Here is an 18,206-nt window from a genome sequence, read left to right as displayed (position 1 = left end):
CCACGTAATGGTGGGACTTGATTGTTGCTCGGCTTGCCTGCAAGTCTTCGAATAGCTCTGATTACAGTTATATGCGAGTAACTCCTGGGAATGCTGCGGCTACTCGATCGCTGAAAACGCTGAGATACATGTCAATATACTCGGACGGAAAGCTCCCAACGGTCGGATTGAGCAGCTGGACAATTTTACGGTCATACAGTAGTATCGAGCAACCCAATATCATAGTAGCCTGAGGCAGAAAGAGCGCCTTGAGCATCGAGCATGTGACATCAGTGAACATCCTACATTCGTACATGGTCTAACGGCAAGGGTGTGCATGATCCGCTAACGGCTTACTGGGTTGCACGCTGATGGTACGACAATGATATCGAGGCTGCTGTCCTCACGGCTCGCCTCCACCACCAGTAACAGGCCCGCCGCAGTGCTCACGCGAGCGGCACGATCACCACCTACGCGAAATGTAGGCTCGTTATATGAAAGCAGCGCCATAGCTGCAAGACGACCACTGTCGCACGCTGCGCTGTCCCGAGCAAGCGCCTCGCTTCGAACTGGCCGAGCATGGCCGCAGCGGAGGATGTGGCCTTTCGGCAGCAATGCCATCCACAACCTCCCCGCAGTCCGACATGCCTCCTTTGCACGAGCCATTCCAAACCTGGCTATGAAGCTCATCCGAGTTCCTGCAATGTTCGGCATGGCGATGCTGGGCGGCTTGGCATATCTCCAGTATCAAGCAGCGCAAGCAGGCACATATGTCATGGATGTGTTTGGTAAAGCAAAGGATGCTGCCTCGGGAGCGGCAAACGGGGTACTGGAAGGCGCAGGTGACCTGGCCGCGCAGCTAGGTAGAGGCTGGGAAAAGACGAAGGAGGACGTCGGAGGCATACAAATGCCGCAGTGGATGCGCGATATTTATGAAGGCAGAGGGGGGCAAGAAGGCGGAAGTGAAGGCGGCAGTGGCGGTCCTGAGGAGCCGAAGCAGGCGGGTGTTGGTGCTGCTGGAGCCGGTGCCGCGACCGCTGCAGCGTTCGCCCTAGACGCTGAAGGCGAGCAGGACGACAGAGACGAAAGCACCGCGGCCAGGGACGATCAGATGATGATGCTTACACGGAAGATGATCGAGATCCGTTCCTTACTGCAAACCATTGGGCAGTCAGAGTCTCTGACCCTTCCATCTATTGTCGTAGTCGGTTCGCAGTCATCCGGCAAGAGTTCAGTACTGGAAGCTATCGTAGGCCACGAGTTCCTTCCCAAAGGCTCAAACATGGTCACAAGACGCCCAATCGAGCTTACGCTGGTCAACACACCAAAAGCGCATGCCGAATACGGAGAGTTCCCAGCGCTCGGTCTAGGCAAGATCACGGACTTCAGTCAGATACAGAAGACCTTGACGGACCTCAACCTCGCTGTACCAGAGAAGGACTGCGTCTCTGACGATCCAATTCAGCTTCGCATTTACTCGCCTCATGTCCCTGATCTCAGCTTGATCGATCTTCCCGGATATATCCAGGTTGAAGCATTTGACCAACCGACTGAACTGAAGACAAAAATCCAGGAGCTCTGTGACAAATATATCCAACCACCAAACGTCATCCTAGCCATATCTGCTGCGGACGTGGACCTCGCGAACTCGACCGCCTTGCGCGCTTCGAGACGAGTAGATCCTCGTGGTGAGCGGACCATTGGCGTTATCACGAAAATGGATCTTGTCGATCCTATACGAGGTGCACAGATGCTCTCTGACCGTAACTATCCTCTACGGCTAGGTTATGTTGGTGTAGTCTGCAAAGTCCCGCAGGAGTCGAGGTCGCTGTTCTCACGAGGCTCGGCAAACATCACGAATGCGATTACAAGGAACGAATCAGCGTACTTCAACGCCCACCCGGAAGCCTTTGGACCGAACAGCAACATTTTGACCGGGACGCCGAACCTACGAAAGAAGCTCATGCATGTCCTGGAAGCAACCATGTCGGCTTCTCTTGCTTCGACAAGCGAAGCGATCCATCATGAGCTGGCAGAAGCCTCGTATGAGTTCAAAGTACAGTACAACGAGCGTACCTTGAGCGCGGAGAGCTACCTTGCGGAGAGCCTAGATGCTTTCAAGCATGCGTTCAAAGGCTTTTCGGACTCGTTCGGTCGCGCCGAAGTTCGCGAGATAGTAAAGCGTGAATTGGATCAGCAAGTACTGAACCTACTCGCGCAGCGATACTGGAACAGGCCTGTGGAGAGTCTCCGACCGGTTGACCAGCTGGCTGAAAGCATTCAACAGCCTCTTGCAAGCCTGCCCAAAGCGGATTCGGAAGACCCATTATGGCACCTCAAGCTTGACGCGAGCACGTCTACGCTGACAAAGTTAGGTATTGGACGGCTTGCTACCACCGTTACGGCACAAGCGCTGCAAGAGAGCGTGCAAAGTCTCATACAGAACAGCACGTTCTCTACACATCCGTTCGCCGTGCAAGCCATCACGCAGGCGTCCGAGAACATTCTGCGGGACCTCAGCTATGACACGTCGGATGAGCTCGAAATCTGTGTCAAACCGTACAAATACCGTGTTGAGGTGTCGGATGCGGAGTGGCGGCGTGGTAGGGCCAACATTGGAGAGGTGCTTAAGCACGAACTTAAGGATTGCGAAAGCGCCTTGAAGGCGCTCGAGGATCAGATTGGTGGGCGTAGAAAGGCCAGTGACGTCCTCGCTTTCATCGACCGAGTACGCAAAGGCGACACGGTGCTTGAAGGTGACGGCGTCGGTGGCGCAGGTGGCTTCAGCTCCGCTCTGTTGCAGAAAGGACGAGAGGCGCTCTTTCTCCGCGACCGTGCGGATATCCTACGCATGAGATTGGCAGCCGTGAAGTCACGGCAATGCTCGGATCCGAAGAACAAATATTATTGTCCCGAGGTCTTTCTGGACGCTGTAGCCGACAAACTCACCTCGACTGCCGACTTGTTCCTCGATGCGGAGCTTTTGAGTAAGTTCTACCACCAGTTCCCGCGCATCCTGGAGCAGAGATTCCGGGATATGGACGAGAGTACTGTAGAACGCTTTGCCAGAGAGGATCCGAAGATCAGACGTCACTTGGACGTTGTGAGGAGGAAGGAGCTGTTGGAGCATGTGCTGAAGGAGATGGAGGCTCTGCGGGCGCTGGAGCAGCGGGAAAAGCGGAGTACAGTGAGGAGTGGGTCGACGCAGGAGGAAGGGAGGAGGAAACGAGGTTGGGGCATCTTTTGAACATGGTATTCCGTTCTGGGCGTTTGGTGCTGTGGAGGCGTTGTTTGGTTCACGAGAGATACCACGATACTGAGTATGCTGATCTTGCTTTAAAGAGATGCGCTTTCCGCTCACAGCTTAACAAACCTTCACGGCAGCCTTCCAGTTTCTGTTGCCATTGCCAAACGAAACATGAGATTGCTCCAACCGTAACGCAGCTCTTACCAAGATTTCCAATATGCCGGAGAATGCAAGCAAGACACAACTGCCGTCGGAGCGTGTGGTCTTGCTATTTCAATCTGAGCACAACTTGCATATTACACTCAGTGCGACCAAGGCTCACTACTTTACAATGTGTAGTGTCCTGGAGAAGGCGGCACGTTACCACTCTCCCACATCGTCTGCTGACTTCCCATCTGAAACACAATCGTGCCTCCGTTGACCATAACGTCACCATGGCTCAGCCAATTCTGTGTCCAGGGCCGACCATTGACCGTCACAGACTGCACGTAGTAGCTGTTCGCATTGTCGAGCCCGTTCGCCATGATCCGCAGCGTAGCGTTACCATTGATGGTCATGTTGATATCTGGGAACCAAGGCGACTGTATGAGGTAGACGGGCTGCGTGACGACTGGATACAGACCGAGCATCTGCCAGATCAGCCAGCTGTTGAGAGCGCCGGCATCGCTGTTACCGGGGACGCCGTAGTTAGCGTTGTGAAAGTACTGATTCGCCAGGGAGCGGGCACGCATGACACTCTTGTACTGTTTCCCAACGTAGTTGTACTCGTAGGGTGTAGCAAAGTCCGGTTCGTTGCTGCAAAGTCCGATTAGCAAAATCCATCCCGTCTGATATTGCAGGTCAACTTACCCGATGTTCATGAGCGTAGTGATTCCCGCTCCATTGGCACCCAGATTCTGCTCAGAGGTATTTGGCTGGAAAATGTAGTCTAGTCTACGCTCAAACTCCGCAGAGCCACCCATGAACTGAATAAGCGTCTGCATATCGTGCGGTATCGTGAAGGAGTACTCAAATGGTGTACCTGATCATCGGAGAGTCGAAGGGTTAGCAAAGCTTCAGACGAATGGAAGGGCAATCACCTCTTGAGTCGCTTACCCTCATAGGTGATTGATTGCCACTCGCAACCACCGCATAGCGCTGGGTTGTAGTCGGTCAGGTTGAATGTGCCGTTCGATAAACGTGGCGCAAGGAAGCCTGTGAAGTTCTTATGGGTAACGTTGGCGTTCCAAATGTTCTGCCACTGCGCTGACCGAGCAAGATATTTCTGCGTGTCATTTGGTGCGACGCCGCGTGCCACTTGCGACAAAGAGAAGTCGTTGAGCGCATACTCCACACTCCGCGAGATAGCCCTCGTGCTTCGATCGGAGCTGACGTAGCCGAGCGGGATCCAGTCGTACAGAGCCCCTCGACCCTCTTTGACACTCGCCGTGAAGTCGGTGTAGCTGAAAGTGTTGTAGGGCACGACCTCGGCGTCTTTCAGCATGGCTTGGTAAGCTGCGGTCCAGTTGATGCCAGGGAGACCTTTGACGTACGCATCGGCCAGCACGTTGTCCGCGTTACTTCCGCCTTGTACCAAGCCGTTGTAGTTGCCGCTTCGACCGTCCGGCATGAAGCCCTCCCAGCGCCATATATCGATCAAGGCGCGTATCATGCCCTGATAGTAGGTCGGCTGTATCAGGTGGTATAAGGAGACGGTGCAGCGGAAGATGTCCCATAGTGTATAGAAGTCGTCCCAGTAAGACTCGATGTTCGGCCAAAGCGGGTTCTCTCCTGTCCGGTCCGACGGCATGAGGTCTAAGGTAGTGATCACTATCGTTAGCACCGTCTCACAGATCAAGTAGATGGTACTCAGAAGTTTACGTACGCATAAAGTAAAGACTGGAGTACAGCAATATCAGATTCGTCCGGTTCTGCGTCGAGTCGGTGGGTACTCGTATCTTGCTAAAGACGTCCTGGTTCCACTCCGAGACTGCCGCTTGCACCGTGTCGTTGAGGTTCCACGAACGGATCTCTGAATTTTTGAAAGCGCAGGCTTTGTCCGCAGAGATGAAGCTGATACCGACTCGAGACTTGATCGTGGATACAGATGCGTTGCTCCAGGTGAAGAGTGCTCCGACTCGATTGTTCAGCGGTCCAGCGGTCTCAGTAAGATTGCCAAACGTCGCTTGTGGAACTGGGCCGTCAGACCAGGTATGGTACCTCGCAATCGGGTCCGTCAGCCGTCCACTGAATGCGTTCGCCTGATCGGGCGCGTGGTCGAACTCGCCGCAGAAGTATACAGTCATAGGCGCGCTTTCGCTCCAGCCCCCACCGATAGTGGTGTAGCCTGTATATATTTGACCACCAGGCTGCAGATCCATCTCGCCTCCGACGTAGAACTGCACGTCGCTCCCACCAGTCTCCGAAGGTAAGTAATGCGACAGATCCACGAGGATGTGTTTGTCGCCAGCTGGGAAGGCATACTCCATGATCCCGCTGTGTCTGCTCGCACTCAGCTGCACGCTGACTCCGCTCTCAAGCTTCGTGGCGTAGTATCCGACATTAGCAGTATCGTTGCCCACTCTCTGCTGCCAGTAGGTTGTGTTATCGAGTACATTGACTGTAGCCAGACTGCCCGCCAATGGCATCTGTGGTACAATACCATACTTCGGCGCGCCGCCCGTCCCGCTCTCATGCATCATGCTGATAGCTGTGACACGGCCTTGCGGAGTGTAGCCGCCATTGAGGGTACTGAAAGAGACGTTCTGCTCATATGTATCGATGCCGACTTTAACAACGCCAAAGGGCAAAGCCGCTCCAACAAAGATGTCGCCACCGCCGAAAGCGAGGCCTGGGAACGGGCCTTCAGAGCCGATGAAGGGGTTGACATATTGGCTGTAATCAACCTGTGCTACAACAAGGCTGGAAAGCCAGATGAGTGTACCGAGACGGAAATTGACAGAAGTCATAATGGTTTTAATCCCAACACCGAGGGAAGGGAACAGGAAGAGGAAGCTCAACTCACCATGAACACTTACGGTGTGTATTACTTAGGCTTCCTGCTGTCTTGACCATGTTGACTCGATCGTGTGGTGCACGAAGTACACGATGTAACACTGGTGGTTTGTGCCTGACATCATGTACCTGACCAATCTCCGCACTTCAACATCCTTCGTGAGGGGTTAAGCTGACGATCGCAGATGTGTACATGAGCTTGACTCGTGAAAAACATACTCGGACTAGCCGCTAACGATTGCCAGATGGACGCTGCCTTGTACCACATTACTCATCCATGAAGAGGCGGCGACGCTGGCTGGCGTTCTGGAGACTCAAGGGTGCTGGACGTCTTGGCATCTGAGCGTACTGGCCATATGCGCACACGAAAGCAAGTATTCGCAAGTGTTCGCAAGTGGCGCCCAATAGCAGCCGGGCGCACATCAGTCCTCAGACTGGTCCTCCCTCGAACCCTCCACGGACCCGTCGTCTAGCGCAGCGAACGGGCACTTTGGCCACTCTGTACCACCAGTTGATAGTACACCCTGCAAGTCCAGTATCTTCGTAAACCACCTTTCTCGCCGAGTACTAGCCCGCTGACTACCTTCGAGTGCGCTGCGTGCAGCCCTCGTAGTCCTTGCGCGCTTGTTCTTCTGGCCATCCGAATTTTCTAGCAGACGGCTAAGCCGTTCACGTTGTTCCTCGAGCGCAAGGTCATATTGCACGATCGAGCGTACATAAGGTGCAAGGTCGACGGCAACAGGCGCCAATGGTCCGTCGAACGCTGACTGTAGCAAACCTGGACCGGTCGAAAGCGCTGATTCTGCAGGTGCCGATATGGCGTCGAAGACGGCAAAGTGGTGGCGTTCAAGCTGACCATTGCCGTAACCGGCACTTCTGGCCTCAATGGCTATGTCCAGAAGACGACCGTCGTCCAACTGATGCGATGTGGTCGCAGACAGCAGATGGACAGCCCTTGCCACCATCTCCATGCCCGTGGTGAAGTAGTCTGGATGCTCATCAACCTGCATAAGTTGCATACCTTCCACATACTGTCTCCGCGCTTTATCGCAAATCTGAGGCTGTGTTGTATCCAGTCGTGCAGTCTCCGGAAGTTCTCCGGCTGTAAACGTATCAAGGGCACTGACTATACCTGCGTGCCATGCATACTGTCTTACGCTGGCGTAGCGGTTGCTTTGGTTTTGCGGTACAGAGGGTATCTTGTTCGATTCGCTGAAGAAGTCAAGAGGCTCGAGCCCAAATTCGCGCCAAGACCACAACGTCTTGTCTGTCTCGCTTGTTGCAGTTCCGTGAACCAGGCCCACGCCTTGGCGATAAGTGCCGTCGCTGACGACCCTGAGCTTGCGCCCAGTTTCGTCCACGTCCGAGCCGGGCGGCCAGCGCTGGTAGAGCCAGCCTAACCCGCATCGAGGATCGCCAACACCCATCTGACACCAGAAGTCAAGCTCCGTCAGCGTCGCTCGCAGATCTCTGCCTTTAGCTTGATACAGCGAGCAGACTGCCTGGCGCTTCAGCAGGTGGCCTTCTGCAGCAGCGACAAGGAGCAGGTAGTCAGCGGCCAAGTCGACCGATGGCGGAGTGAAGCGCAGGATAGCATGTAGATTCATCGCTTGCAGCGGAACAAGGTCCTCGTCGTTACATGTCATGATGAACGGACGCTTGGAGCTAACGATCAGCTTGAGGACGGTACTCCAGAACTCCTTGTCGTCTTTGAAGAGGATGTCGACCTCTTCTAGGAGGACGAGAGACTGTTGCTGGTCCTTCGATGGCTTCCTTAATGTTTGCTTGACAGCCTCCAGCGTCTTCGACCTTGCAGCCTGCTTCTTCTTCGCGGTAGGCTTGGTGTTGGCTTGCGGCTTGAAAAAAGCGTTCATCTTGCCTTGTCTGCCACAAGCCAGATCACGTTGGAACTCTTCCTCAAGCCGCGCGTTGTTGGGCTCCTCAGTAGACGAGACTTCGCCAGCATCGAGGCCATGATGTTTGACAAGGTGGTTCTCCGTCATGTCACCAACCCTAGCAAGAATGTCTTTGCCACTACGCCGCTCCGACGGGCTGATTTCGAACACTTTAAAGCCTTGCTCCCTCGCAACCGCATAAGCCGCCGCTGTTTTTCCACTGCCATGCGGTCCACTTAGCAATACCGCGTTGCTAAGCTTTACTCCATCGAGAGCGACCTGCACCATCGACTTGTGTCCGTTGCGGGGCCCGTCAGTGCCGGCGTCCCCAGGATCTGTAAGCTCGTCCATGTTACGGATCTCTTCGTCGCTGTCCACCAGAAAGTCGTCCATCTCGTCGTGTTTCCTTCGCCGCTTTTTCTTCGGTCTACAGCCCTCCTGTGGCAATGGCTTGGGTGCAGCGCTCGGTGCACTTTCCACCGCCGTTACCGTAAGCGAGGTGAGCCAGGTCTTGAGCACCGACATCGCTTGCGCAGGCTGAAGTACCTCTGCCGCCGTCGACGGAGCGTACTTATGTGTCCAGCCCAGGTTCTCGCCTCTGCTTTCGTCAAACGCGGTCAAAGTGGTTGGGATACGATCCCAGATGTTCCTCAGAGCGGGATGAGGGCTAAGCATTGAGGAAGACGGCAATGACACCGGAATGTCTAGGTCATCAGGGAGCAAGCCTGCAATCTCCGGCCTTATCCGTTGGCGGATCTGGTCACCAGTGATCAACAGCTTGTCAGGCACTTGCAAGGAGCGATGAGGCTCCTCGAAGCCATCAGACCTGAGAACAGTTTCTGGCTCAGCTACCAGATCAGCTCGAAAGCTTGTAAGCACTGACTCTGCGGAAGGAACAGGTAGCTTGACAGCTTTCCGTTTGCGCGTTCTGCTGAACCATTGCTCATCGACAGTAGTCAAGCGCGGCAAGGCGCTTTCGCCGTTCGAGACTCCTCGCACATGGGCAGTCTCCTTCGCAGGCCAAGCTGGTTCTTTCGCACCCGGATGCTTCACGATCAACCGGTCTTTGAGGAGGCCTGAGCCGACAGCGTACGGCACTTCTTTGACGGAAGAGACTGCAGACAAGCGATCATTCCAGATTTGCGTTTTCAATTTGCCCGGCGTTGTTGCGGAAGCCTTGCGTGGAGACTCTTGCTTCGTTGTTGGTTGCAACTCGTTAGGCTTGCCCGCGAAGAATGGATGGGTGGCTTTGCCAGATTTCCTTGGGGTTCGAGGCTTCTTTGGCGAGAGTTTATGGTTATGTACATCAACCCTTTCTTCGCCATGCAGGATGCGGTGGACCACCTGACCTACGTCGCGTCCTGCAGACGAAGCTTGAGCATATGGTATCTTAACAATGAGCGTCTTCTGCTCTGCGGGCTGTTTAGCTTTCCTCGAACGGCCTTTCCGTTTAGGCTCATCCGAAGAGATTTCGGTCGCCGCGGCATCCTTTGGTTCTCGCCTGATGGGAGAGCTAAACTTGCCGCTGGCGTTTAGACGTAGAAGCTTCTTCGGTGGCGTCGTCGGTAGGATCAATGGATCCGACACGGGGTGCTGTTGGTCGACTTCTTCAATTACCGGTAACGGCGAAGATGCAGGAATGATCACTCGTGGGGACTTCGGCGGTGCTCCATCTCCTGCGTCACCAGCTTCTTCATGTCGGAGAGTGCGCAGAGGATTCGAGGGCAGCGCAACATCAGACGTCGAGTTGGAGTTCACCAGATCGTTGCCGATTTCCCGGTATTCATGCTGGCTTGTTCGCCGTCGTTTCTGACAGGGACCCTCCACTACCGAATTCGATGCCGCTACTGCGGTCCCGGTATTATTAGTTTTGCCAGCATCGCTATCGCCGACTCCAGGGTGGAGTGCAGAGGACAAGGTTCGCTGCTTCTTGCCATTGCCGTCGACTTGCGGTTGGGTTTTCGACTTCCTCTCTCGCTTCTTGTGCTTGTCCCTGCCTGCATCGTTCGCCTGGCCCCCGTTCTCCTCGGCGTGATCACGTTGTTCTGCGCCCTCGAGATGGTCTGCTTGCTCATTACAACCGTTGCTCTGCTTAAAGAACGGATGTATGCTCTTCTCCGCATCGCCATTCATTGCGGGCCACCATGTCGCCACCGTCGCCATACACGTGCAATGCGGCCCATTTGCTACGAGGTTGCCGCGATGTGTACCCAACGATGTTGTCGTGGATGAGTGAAGTGATCACTGACGTTCGCTCAGTCTCCAGTCCTCATCTCGTGGAGGAGGTGACGCGACTGAACGCGCACGGGAATATCCGCTCACTTACACTAATCCCGCAAAATCCGGCGCATCTATTTGCGCCAAGATTTCGTCTGCATTTCCAGCCTTCTCCGTATCCCAGGCGAAACATTTTGTGCTTTAGTGTCGCTTCAATTTCAACACCGCAATGGCCATCCAAAAGAAGCACGCCAAAGCGCGCTTGGACAAGTACTACTACCTCGCAAAGGAGAAGGGTTACCGAGCCCGAGCGGCGTTCAAGCTCATCCAACTCAATAAGAAGTACTCCTTCCTGCAACAGTCGAAATGCCTCATTGATTTATGCGCGGCGCCGGGGTCATGGCTGCAGGTTGCAGCAGAGACCATGCCGGTTAAGAGTCTCATCGTTGGTGTAGACCTGGCGCCGATCAAGCCCATACCGAGGACCATCACCTTCCAAGGCGACATAACAACGGACAAGTGCCGTGCAACGATCCGTGGCCATCTCAAGACGTGGAAAGCCGACACAGTGATTCACGACGGCGCGCCAAATGTTGGTACAGCTTGGGTGCAGGATGCCTTCAGCCAGAACGAGCTGGTCTTGTCATCGCTTAAGCTTGCTACTGAATTCTTGGCGCCACAGGGCACATTCGTAACCAAAGTCTTCCGTAGCAAGGACAGCGCAAAACTGGAGTGGATCTTCAAGCAGCTGTTCGCGAAGGTAGAGCAGACCAAGCCACCCTCAAGCCGAAATGTCTCAGCCGAGACCTTTTACGTTTGCCGTGGCTTTAAGGCACCAAAGCATCTTGATCCGCGCTTTTTGGACCCCAAGCACGCATTTGCGGAGGTGGAGGAGGCGGCCGTCAACAATGAAGCACGTGTCTTCAACCCAGAGAAGAAGAAGCGGAAGAGAGAGGGTTATGAGGAAGGCGATTGGACGCAGTTTAGCGAAGCTGCGGCGAGCGAGTTCGTGCAGACGCAGGATCCGATTCAGATGCTAGGTAGTCTTAATCGGTTACACTTTCGGCAGGAAGGGAACGGTGACATTGCTCTGGCGGCGCTGGACAAACTGCCGGAGACGACAGAAGAGATTAGACTATGCTGCGCCGATCTGAAAGTGCTGGGTCGCAAAGAGTTCAAGATGTTGCTCCGATGGCGATTGAAGGCGAGGGAGCGGTTCGGCTTCCGGCAGAAGAAGTCGTCTAACCCAGCTGCTCCATCTGCTGAGACTACCGCTGCCGGTGCGGCGGACGATACTGCAGCTGAGAATGGTATCGTTGGTGAGGAGGTTGCCATGGTCGAACCAATGGATGAAGAGATGCGTCTGCAAGAGGAGATTCAACAAATGAAAGACCAGCAATCGAAGGTCAAGCGGAAAGAGCGCCGAAGAGAGAACGAGCGCAAACAGAAGGAGATCACACGCATGCAGATGAACATGACTACGCCTTCCGAGATCGGTATTGACGCTGCAGCACCTATGGGAGGTGACGCGACGTTCCGGTTAAAGGATGTGGAGAAGGCGGGCATTGCACGGCAAATAACGAGGGGGAGGATGCATCATGAAGTTGAGCGAGCGAAGGCGGAGGAAGTGGCTGACGAGGAAGAAGAGGAGGACGAGGTAGGCGACGAGTTGGAAGCGCAATTAGATAGTTTGTATGAAAGCTATCAGGAGCGTAAGGAGGACCGAGATACGAAGGCGAGGGCTAAGCGGGTCCGAAAGGAGACGAACCCTGGCGAAAGTGACGATGAGTTCGAAGGCTTCGACAAAGCTGCTGATGAGGGTGCGGAGACGGATGCGAGCAGTGACGCTGACTTGATCGAGGATAACGATGACGACGATCTCGAAACTGGTGTTGAGGATGCTGCACTCCTGAATGACTTGGCGCCGAAAGACGGACCACGACAGGGCGCTTTATCTGGACGTGCAGCGAGTTTCTTCCAGCAAGACATCTTCCGTGATCTTGAGGTGGACAATGATCTGGACGACGAGGCTCATCTGGACCACGAGGCAGATGTGGGAAGAGATAGTGGGATTGACGTTGGCTCTGGCGATTCTGTCTCGCCACCGTTCAAGGCCAGCACGGCTGTTAAGGAAGCGGTTGACGAGGAATATGGCGACGATGATGAAGAAGTCGATGATGCAGATGAAGCCATACAAGACGTTCAGACGAAGGACCCTGAATCGTCCAAAGATGACTGGGAAGAGGGCACGCAACGGGTTACCGAGGCAAAAGAAGGACGTCCCAACATCAACATCATCACCGCCGAAGCCATGACCCTCGCTCACGCCCTCGCTACAGGCCAAGTAACGAAGCAAGCATTAGAAGACGACGCTTTCACCAAGTTCTCTCACCGCGACGTCGACGGTCTACCAGAATGGTTCCTCGACGACGAGTCCAAGCACAGCCGCCAGCAACGCCCCATCACCGCCGAAGCAGCCGCAGCGATTAAAGAGAAGTTCCGCGCTCTGAACGCTCGGCCTATCAAGAAGGTGCGAGAAGCCAAAGCGAGGAAAACACTACGGGCGGCGAGGCGGTTGGAGAAGTTGCGGAGGAAGAGTGAAGGGTTGGCGGAAGGTGATGGGGATGGGATGGGCGTGTTTAGTGAGAAGGATAAGGCGGGCCAGATTGCGAAGTTGATGGCAAAGGCGAAGAAGAGCGGAGCGAAGCGGAAGCCGAGTGTGAAGGTTGTGGTGGCGGGTGGCGCCAATAAGGGTGCGGGAAGGCCGAGGGGAGTCAAGGGAAAGTATAAGATGGTTGATAAGAGGTTGAAAAAGGATGTTAGAGGGGAGAAGAGGTTGGCTAAGAAGATGAAGGGGAAGAAGTAAAGGGATGAGTGTGGCACCAAGCGAATTGCGCGTAAAACAAGAGCATCCATTCACTATTCAAGGTGTCTCCATCTTCGTCTTACCACCTTAGCCATGGCGTGGGTGCTTATCGTTCCTTTGTGACCGCCTCCAATTTCGGCACTACTGTGACTTGCATCGAGAGATCTGATACGGTAATCCTTGCATGGAATCGCTGGGAGCACCTTACTCAATAATATATAGGTTAGACGGCAACGTTCAACTGCATTGTTCTTCGCATGTGGGAGGTCGTCTCGTATACATGCAAAGGGTACGGAAATAGCCGTGGAGGCTGGTCTTGGCACACGGGAAGGTGAGGTCAGCAGACACAGTCGCCTTCAGACTATGCTATCTGCAGAGTAGGCCGAGTCAATGATCATCTTATCGCTTACGAGTGGATATTCACTCTAATCCTCTTTGCCACAACCTGTGCTCCTTTATGCACATATCCTGCATTTGACACCATTTCCTATACACCTGGCCATGCTACCGATACTCGCCGCTTACTGGGAGGAGCCACCAGAGATGGTGATAACTTGGCCTGCGCATTAGTGTCAGCTAACGTTCTCATCAAAGTCAGGGTGTTGCTTGTACTCACCGTTGACCCAGCCACCGTCATCAGAAGCAAGGAAGGCAACGACACGAGCAACGTCCTCCGGCAAGGCGCAGCGCTTGAGTGGGCAGTGCTCCGCCATGAGCTTCTCGATCTTGTCCGCTGGCCAGTCGGGGGTGCCGCCTGGGATGTAATGCCATGCCTAGAAACGTAATCAGTCATTAATCCAGCTTGCAACCTGTACCAAATGAACGCACATTCTGGGTGAACATGTCAGATTTGATGCCGCCAGGAGCGACGCCGTTAACAGTGATGCCACGGGCACCGAAGTCAGTGGCGAAACCCTTGATCATACCGATGACGGCCATCTTAGAAGCATTGTAAAGGACATGGTCGCGGACGCCAAGAAGACCAGCGGCAATGGAGCTCATGAGGATCAAGCGGCCGTTGTCCTCGAGATGCTTCCACGAAGCCTGGCCGACGAAGAACTGGGCACGTGCGTTGAGGTTGAAGACATGGTCGTACTTCTCCTCGGTGATCTCCTCGGTCTTGTCCCAGGACTCAGTACCGCTGTTGCTCATGACAATGTCGATCTTGCCGAAGTGCTTCTTGGCCTCCTGGAAGAGGCGCTCAATCTCGCTCTTCTTGCTGACGTCGGCCTGGATAGAGATGGCCTTGGCGCCGCTGCCGGTGGCCTCAATGGCCTTGCAGACCTCATCGGCGGACTGCTTGCTGTTGGCGTAGTTGACCACAACGCTGGCGCCACGCTTGCCGAGCTCAATGGCGCAGCCTCTGCCGATACCACGGCCGGCACCGGTAATGAGGGCGACCTTGCCGTGGAGGGAGCTAAAAGCGAAGGGTCAGCAATTGTGTTCATTCACTCCATGCACCTGTCGTGACCTACGCCGAGGGTACGAGGACGGGTGATTGCTGAGATGCCATTGTGCTAGTTATGCTCTGCTCCAAGGTATCAGTTAGGTTTGGAGCCCAAGCTGCTGCTCGAGAAGGCAGTTCTTACGTGATACTGTTGATGTAGATTGTTTGACGCTTTGGGAGGAGTGAGTAGAGGGTAAAGGAGACAGCAGAAACAGCGGTGTAAGAAAAATTATGCGGCTGAGAAAAGGTCAGAGAGCTCCAGACCTCAACCACAACAGACCAGCTATCCTACTGCTACTAATACTGCCCCGGCGTATCTGAAGTGGGGTTCCGAGCTCTCGGACAATACAGTGGCCATGTAGCGGACTTCGGAGGGCGTCAAGGGAACCATTACAGACTGCTATAGGCCGCTCATTGTCATCTAGGCTGTTGCCGGGTAGGCAATCGCTTGAGCAACAAATTTGGAGGCGTATTGATGCAGGAACATCGGTGTTCGCGCAGCTTGGGCAAAGCCGAGCGGCAGAGGCGGGGCGCACTGTGGAGTATCTGCAGAATCGCAGGGTCCGGCGGTACTTCGCGGAAGAGGAGCACATTGTTATGCGAAGATCGGGACCGCCCTCCAGAGGTAGTATGAGACGATAGAGCAAGCAGTGCATTGCAGTGAGTGCCTGGTTGCACTACCAAACTCCCATGAGCAGTTGGGTATACCAGCTGATCACCCTGCTCACCCGTGGACGCCTCAGTAATACACCCAATATCAACGCCTCCTGTACACCGCCTCCAGTCCCTTTACTATTGCGAAACCCTTAGAGGCTCCGCAATACGAACCGCTCGATAGCCGATAACAAAGCCAGCAAGTGACGGTGGGGTGCTTTCTTTGCTTCGATGCCATCGATGTTGGCTGAGCCAAGACAGACTGACCGAAAGAGCTGTGGAAGAGTATTATGGTAGAAAGATCATAGCTTCGTATTCCGTCATCGCGGTCGTTCAATGCTCCCCCGTAATAGCGCCATGATGTCCGATCAATGAGTAAGAGAAAGCCAACACCGCAATCAAGGCCGATTATTGTTTTGAGGCAGCTCCGAAGAGCATGCAAGGATCCAAGGTCGGTGAAGGAGTGTTAGCTGGTACAAAGGAGTGAACGGCAGCGAGCGCTTCGCAGTAGAACATGCATGTCGTAGAGCCTTGCTTGCCGATGAAAAGACCGAGCGAGCTGATTCTCAACACCACAGACGGCCAGTGTTGGGATCTTGCGGACCAGGTAATATGCCAGGCGGAGAGTAGCCAGGTACTGCGAAGCCCTTCTGCAGCTCTCCAACTACGAAGGTGGATGCACGCTTGTACCGTTTGTCCATGTACTTCTCGAAAACCGCGGAGTGATGCTTCTGCGGTTCCTCGCAGCATTCGAGGATTGCGTACAGCAGTTGTCGGAGCTGGGAGTATGTGTAGTTCGAGTAGTACACGTGAGCCGGGGTCCACTCGCCTTTGCGGAGCATTAGACGGGCCATGCAATGCGCGCCGGCAGCCAGGAAGCTGGGAGTGCAGCCGACAAACCGCTCGTCCATAACGGTAACCTCCAGAAAATACTTGGCCAGTGTTCGTGTTTCGAGGTCATAGTCATCTGCCTTGCTGATGCGTCGCAGAAAGCTCATCGGACCCGGCCAGCCTAGCTCAAACTGCAACATGCTAAGCATGAAGCGCTCGGCCTTCAGCAGTTCATCTGGAGTGTAGCCTCCGTCAACCATGTAGATGATCTCCGCAATTGTCGGGCACTGAACCTCTTCGTACTTCGACGCGACGAAGATGGCAGTTGCGCCCACCAGCTGCAGCTTGCCTAGCGACACTACCTTGCAGGACAGAAACCGGTCAATGTAGTTTACTGTCAGGAACAGTGTCTCCGGTAGCAGGTTGAACCGCTGATGCACCTGGATGACCCAGTCCATAAGGACAGCCCGCATCGACCACTGGATCTCCTGCTGCTGTTCCATATAGCGCGGATTGGGTGCCATCTTGGTCTCGAGGTCACGCATGTAGCCGAAGATCTCGTCGCCGTACTCCGCAACCATGGACGTGTCCCACTGCTCGTCCTCGATGTCGTCAGCAGGCCGGGTAGCCTCTACATGCGCTCGCGCAGCCTCCAGCTCCATGCGGACCTTTTCGTCAGCAGCTGGGACAAGTACGGTGGTGAGTGCACCTGTGCTCTCTCCTCGGAGTCCGAACGATCGCGCTGTGGTGTAGCCATCCTCGCCATAATACTCTTCCTCCTCGCAGTCGTAGAACTGCTCGACAGGCTGCTGGTCCATGAGCGGGTAGTGTATAAGGGCTGGATTCGCGGGCTGGTAGCCGTGCATGGGCGGAGCATAGTGCATCTGGGCCCCGCTCTGAGCTGCAAGGAAGTTGTAGTAGTCCTGGTCGGAAGTAAAGCCATGCGGCAACATTTGGCTGACGTTCATAGCGGAAGACCTGACCGCCGGCCGAGCAGGTGCTTCATCCCGAAGAGGGACGCTCTCTGTCTTGCTGACTCCCTGGCGCTGAATCTCGTGCAGTTCTTGCTTGGCCGCTGCCAAGAAGGCCGACACTTGTGGCCGCACCTCAGGCTCGGGTACGGGTGCAGTCGCAGGCAGCAAGTCCTTGAGCACCTTTGTGCTCTTCTTAGACACGACCGCTTTCTTGACTGGCTCCGGCGCCGCAATTGCAGTTTGCAGAATACTCTGGGTCGTTGATGTGTTGGCTGCGCCCATGCTTTGACTCGATGAAGTCTTTGTCACCAACGGTCGAGCTGCGGGCCGTGTCAAAGCGGCAGTCACAGGCTTCACAGACTCTTGAGCTTGCGCGCTGATCTTCCCTGGAGAAGCCTTTCCGACCTCGGAGTCGTCTCTCACGACTTTCAGATTCGCACTCGCTTCGCCCAATACCTTCTTGTTGGCCGCCTTCACTGCACCCGCCTGCAACAGCGTCCCTAATGCCGGCGTGGATTTGGTCCGTTGATGGAGCGTCTTGCCTGCAAAAGCCGTAGCAGCACCGTTGACAATGGCCGGAGGTGGCATGTTCTCGTCGTGGACCTTAAGCGCGCGTGGCCTCTGAGGCTATGCAGGGAGGTAAGAGTCAGTGCTATGGTCAGAAGAGCAACGACGCGAGGCTTGTGATGCATCAAGCAACAGCATATGACTTCCGGTACACAAGCTTCTTAATGACAAAGGAGGAGGAACAGCACAACGCGGCTTGCTGGCGGTCACACCAGTGCTGGTGCGCATCGTGAAAACCCTGCACCTGCAGTATATGGAAGGAGTGTGTAGTGACGGTGACATGTGCGTACCTTCGCGTCCATCTTCGCGCCGCTGAACTCCCTTCTACCCGCTTCTAACTGCTTGGATACTGATCGTTTGATTCGTGCCGGTGCGGAAGTATTGAGGCGGGATGGCTTGTTGGTCGTCCCGACTCAGTCGAGTTGTCGAAGCCGGGAGAATGCTGTTAGCTAGCGCATTGCCCGGATATCGTACTGGCAAGTATTGTCGGCGCCAATCCGTATGAGCAGCCTCAAGGTCCGCGTGACTGTATCAC

General features: G+C 54.8%; 6 protein-coding genes across 6 annotated transcripts; 2 read left to right on the top strand and 4 right to left on the bottom strand.

Moving 5' to 3' along the window:
- The first annotated feature begins 351 nt into the window (after positions 1–351).
- Positions 352–3,463, top strand: BAUCODRAFT_32513 (uncharacterized protein). Its single transcript, XM_007676308.1, has one exon. The coding sequence runs from the start codon at positions 362–364 to the stop codon at positions 3,224–3,226; it is 2,865 nt and encodes a 954-aa protein (XP_007674498.1). The 5' UTR covers positions 352–361; the 3' UTR covers positions 3,227–3,463.
- On the bottom strand, positions 3,390–6,408 carry BAUCODRAFT_427337 (glycoside hydrolase family 92 protein). Its single transcript, XM_007676880.1, has 4 exons — positions 5,091–6,408; positions 4,322–5,020; positions 4,076–4,247; positions 3,390–4,021 (listed from the first exon to the last, which is right to left on the bottom strand). Exons 1-4 carry the CDS (start codon positions 6,172–6,174, stop codon positions 3,553–3,555), a joined length of 2,424 nt encoding a protein of 807 aa, XP_007675070.1. The 5' UTR covers positions 6,175–6,408; the 3' UTR covers positions 3,390–3,552.
- Positions 6,409–6,642: 234 nt separating this feature from the next.
- BAUCODRAFT_66650 (uncharacterized protein) lies at positions 6,643–9,747 on the bottom strand (the record flags this gene model as incomplete). Its single annotated transcript, XM_007676423.1, has 1 exon — positions 6,643–9,747. A coding segment is annotated over one exon (3,105 nt), but the record flags the coding sequence as incomplete, so codon positions are not given.
- An 814-nt stretch (positions 9,748–10,561) lies between these two features.
- Positions 10,562–13,303, top strand: BAUCODRAFT_87111 (uncharacterized protein; the record flags this gene model as incomplete). The annotated part of the gene is made up of 2 exons (XM_007676521.1): positions 10,562–12,409; positions 12,545–13,303. The coding sequence occupies 2 exons, from the start codon at positions 10,562–10,564 to the stop codon at positions 13,196–13,198; spliced, it is 2,502 nt and encodes an 833-aa protein (XP_007674711.1). The 3' UTR covers positions 13,199–13,303.
- Positions 13,304–13,424: 121 nt separating this feature from the next.
- On the bottom strand, positions 13,425–14,726 carry BAUCODRAFT_32509 (uncharacterized protein). Its single transcript, XM_007676307.1, has 4 exons — positions 14,674–14,726; positions 14,027–14,615; positions 13,815–13,971; positions 13,425–13,757 (listed from the first exon to the last, which is right to left on the bottom strand). Exons 1-4 carry the CDS (start codon positions 14,709–14,711, stop codon positions 13,720–13,722), a joined length of 822 nt encoding a protein of 273 aa, XP_007674497.1. The 5' UTR covers positions 14,712–14,726; the 3' UTR covers positions 13,425–13,719.
- A 1,139-nt stretch (positions 14,727–15,865) lies between these two features.
- BAUCODRAFT_121331 (uncharacterized protein) lies at positions 15,866–17,973 on the bottom strand (the record flags this gene model as incomplete). Its single annotated transcript, XM_007676879.1, has 2 exons — positions 15,866–17,731; positions 17,962–17,973. 2 exons carry the CDS (start codon positions 17,971–17,973, stop codon positions 15,866–15,868), a joined length of 1,878 nt encoding a protein of 625 aa, XP_007675069.1.
- Positions 17,974–18,206: the final 233 nt, after the last annotated feature.

This window comes from Baudoinia panamericana (genome assembly GCF_000338955.1).
Source record: "Baudoinia panamericana UAMH 10762 unplaced genomic scaffold BAUCOscaffold_4, whole genome shotgun sequence".
NCBI lineage: Eukaryota > Fungi > Ascomycota > Dothideomycetes > Mycosphaerellales > Teratosphaeriaceae > Baudoinia > Baudoinia panamericana.
The sequence above is the reverse complement of the archived record's forward strand: the minus strand, read 5'-3'. Positions and strand labels throughout refer to the sequence as shown.

What these genes read in the sequence shown, in the direction of transcription:
- BAUCODRAFT_32513 (XM_007676308.1), top strand. Translation starts at nt 362, where the DNA reads ATGATATCGAGGCTGCTGTCCTCACGGCTCGCCTCCACCACCAGTAAC.
- BAUCODRAFT_32509 (XM_007676307.1), bottom strand. Translation starts at nt 14,711, where the DNA reads ATGGCATCTCAGCAATCACCCGTCCTCGTACCCTCGGC. An exon ending in CCCGTCCTCGTACCCTCGGC is followed by an intron (nt 14,616 to 14,673) that starts GTAGGTCACGAC and finishes CTTCGCTTTTAG; the next exon opens with CTCCCTCCACGGCAAGGTCG. An exon ending in CTGACATGTTCACCCAGAAT is followed by an intron (nt 13,972 to 14,026) that starts GTGCGTTCATTT and finishes TTACGTTTCTAG; the next exon opens with GCATGGCATTACATCCCAGG.
- BAUCODRAFT_427337 (XM_007676880.1), bottom strand. Translation starts at nt 6,174, where the DNA reads ATGACTTCTGTCAATTTCCGTCTCGGTACACTCATCTGGCTTTCCAGC. An exon ending in CTCCAGTCTTTACTTTATGC is followed by an intron (nt 5,021 to 5,090) that starts GTACGTAAACTT and finishes TCACTACCTTAG; the next exon opens with ACCTCATGCCGTCGGACCGG. An exon ending in ACTACGCTCATGAACATCGG is followed by an intron (nt 4,022 to 4,075) that starts GTAAGTTGACCT and finishes CGGACTTTGCAG; the next exon opens with CAACGAACCGGACTTTGCTA.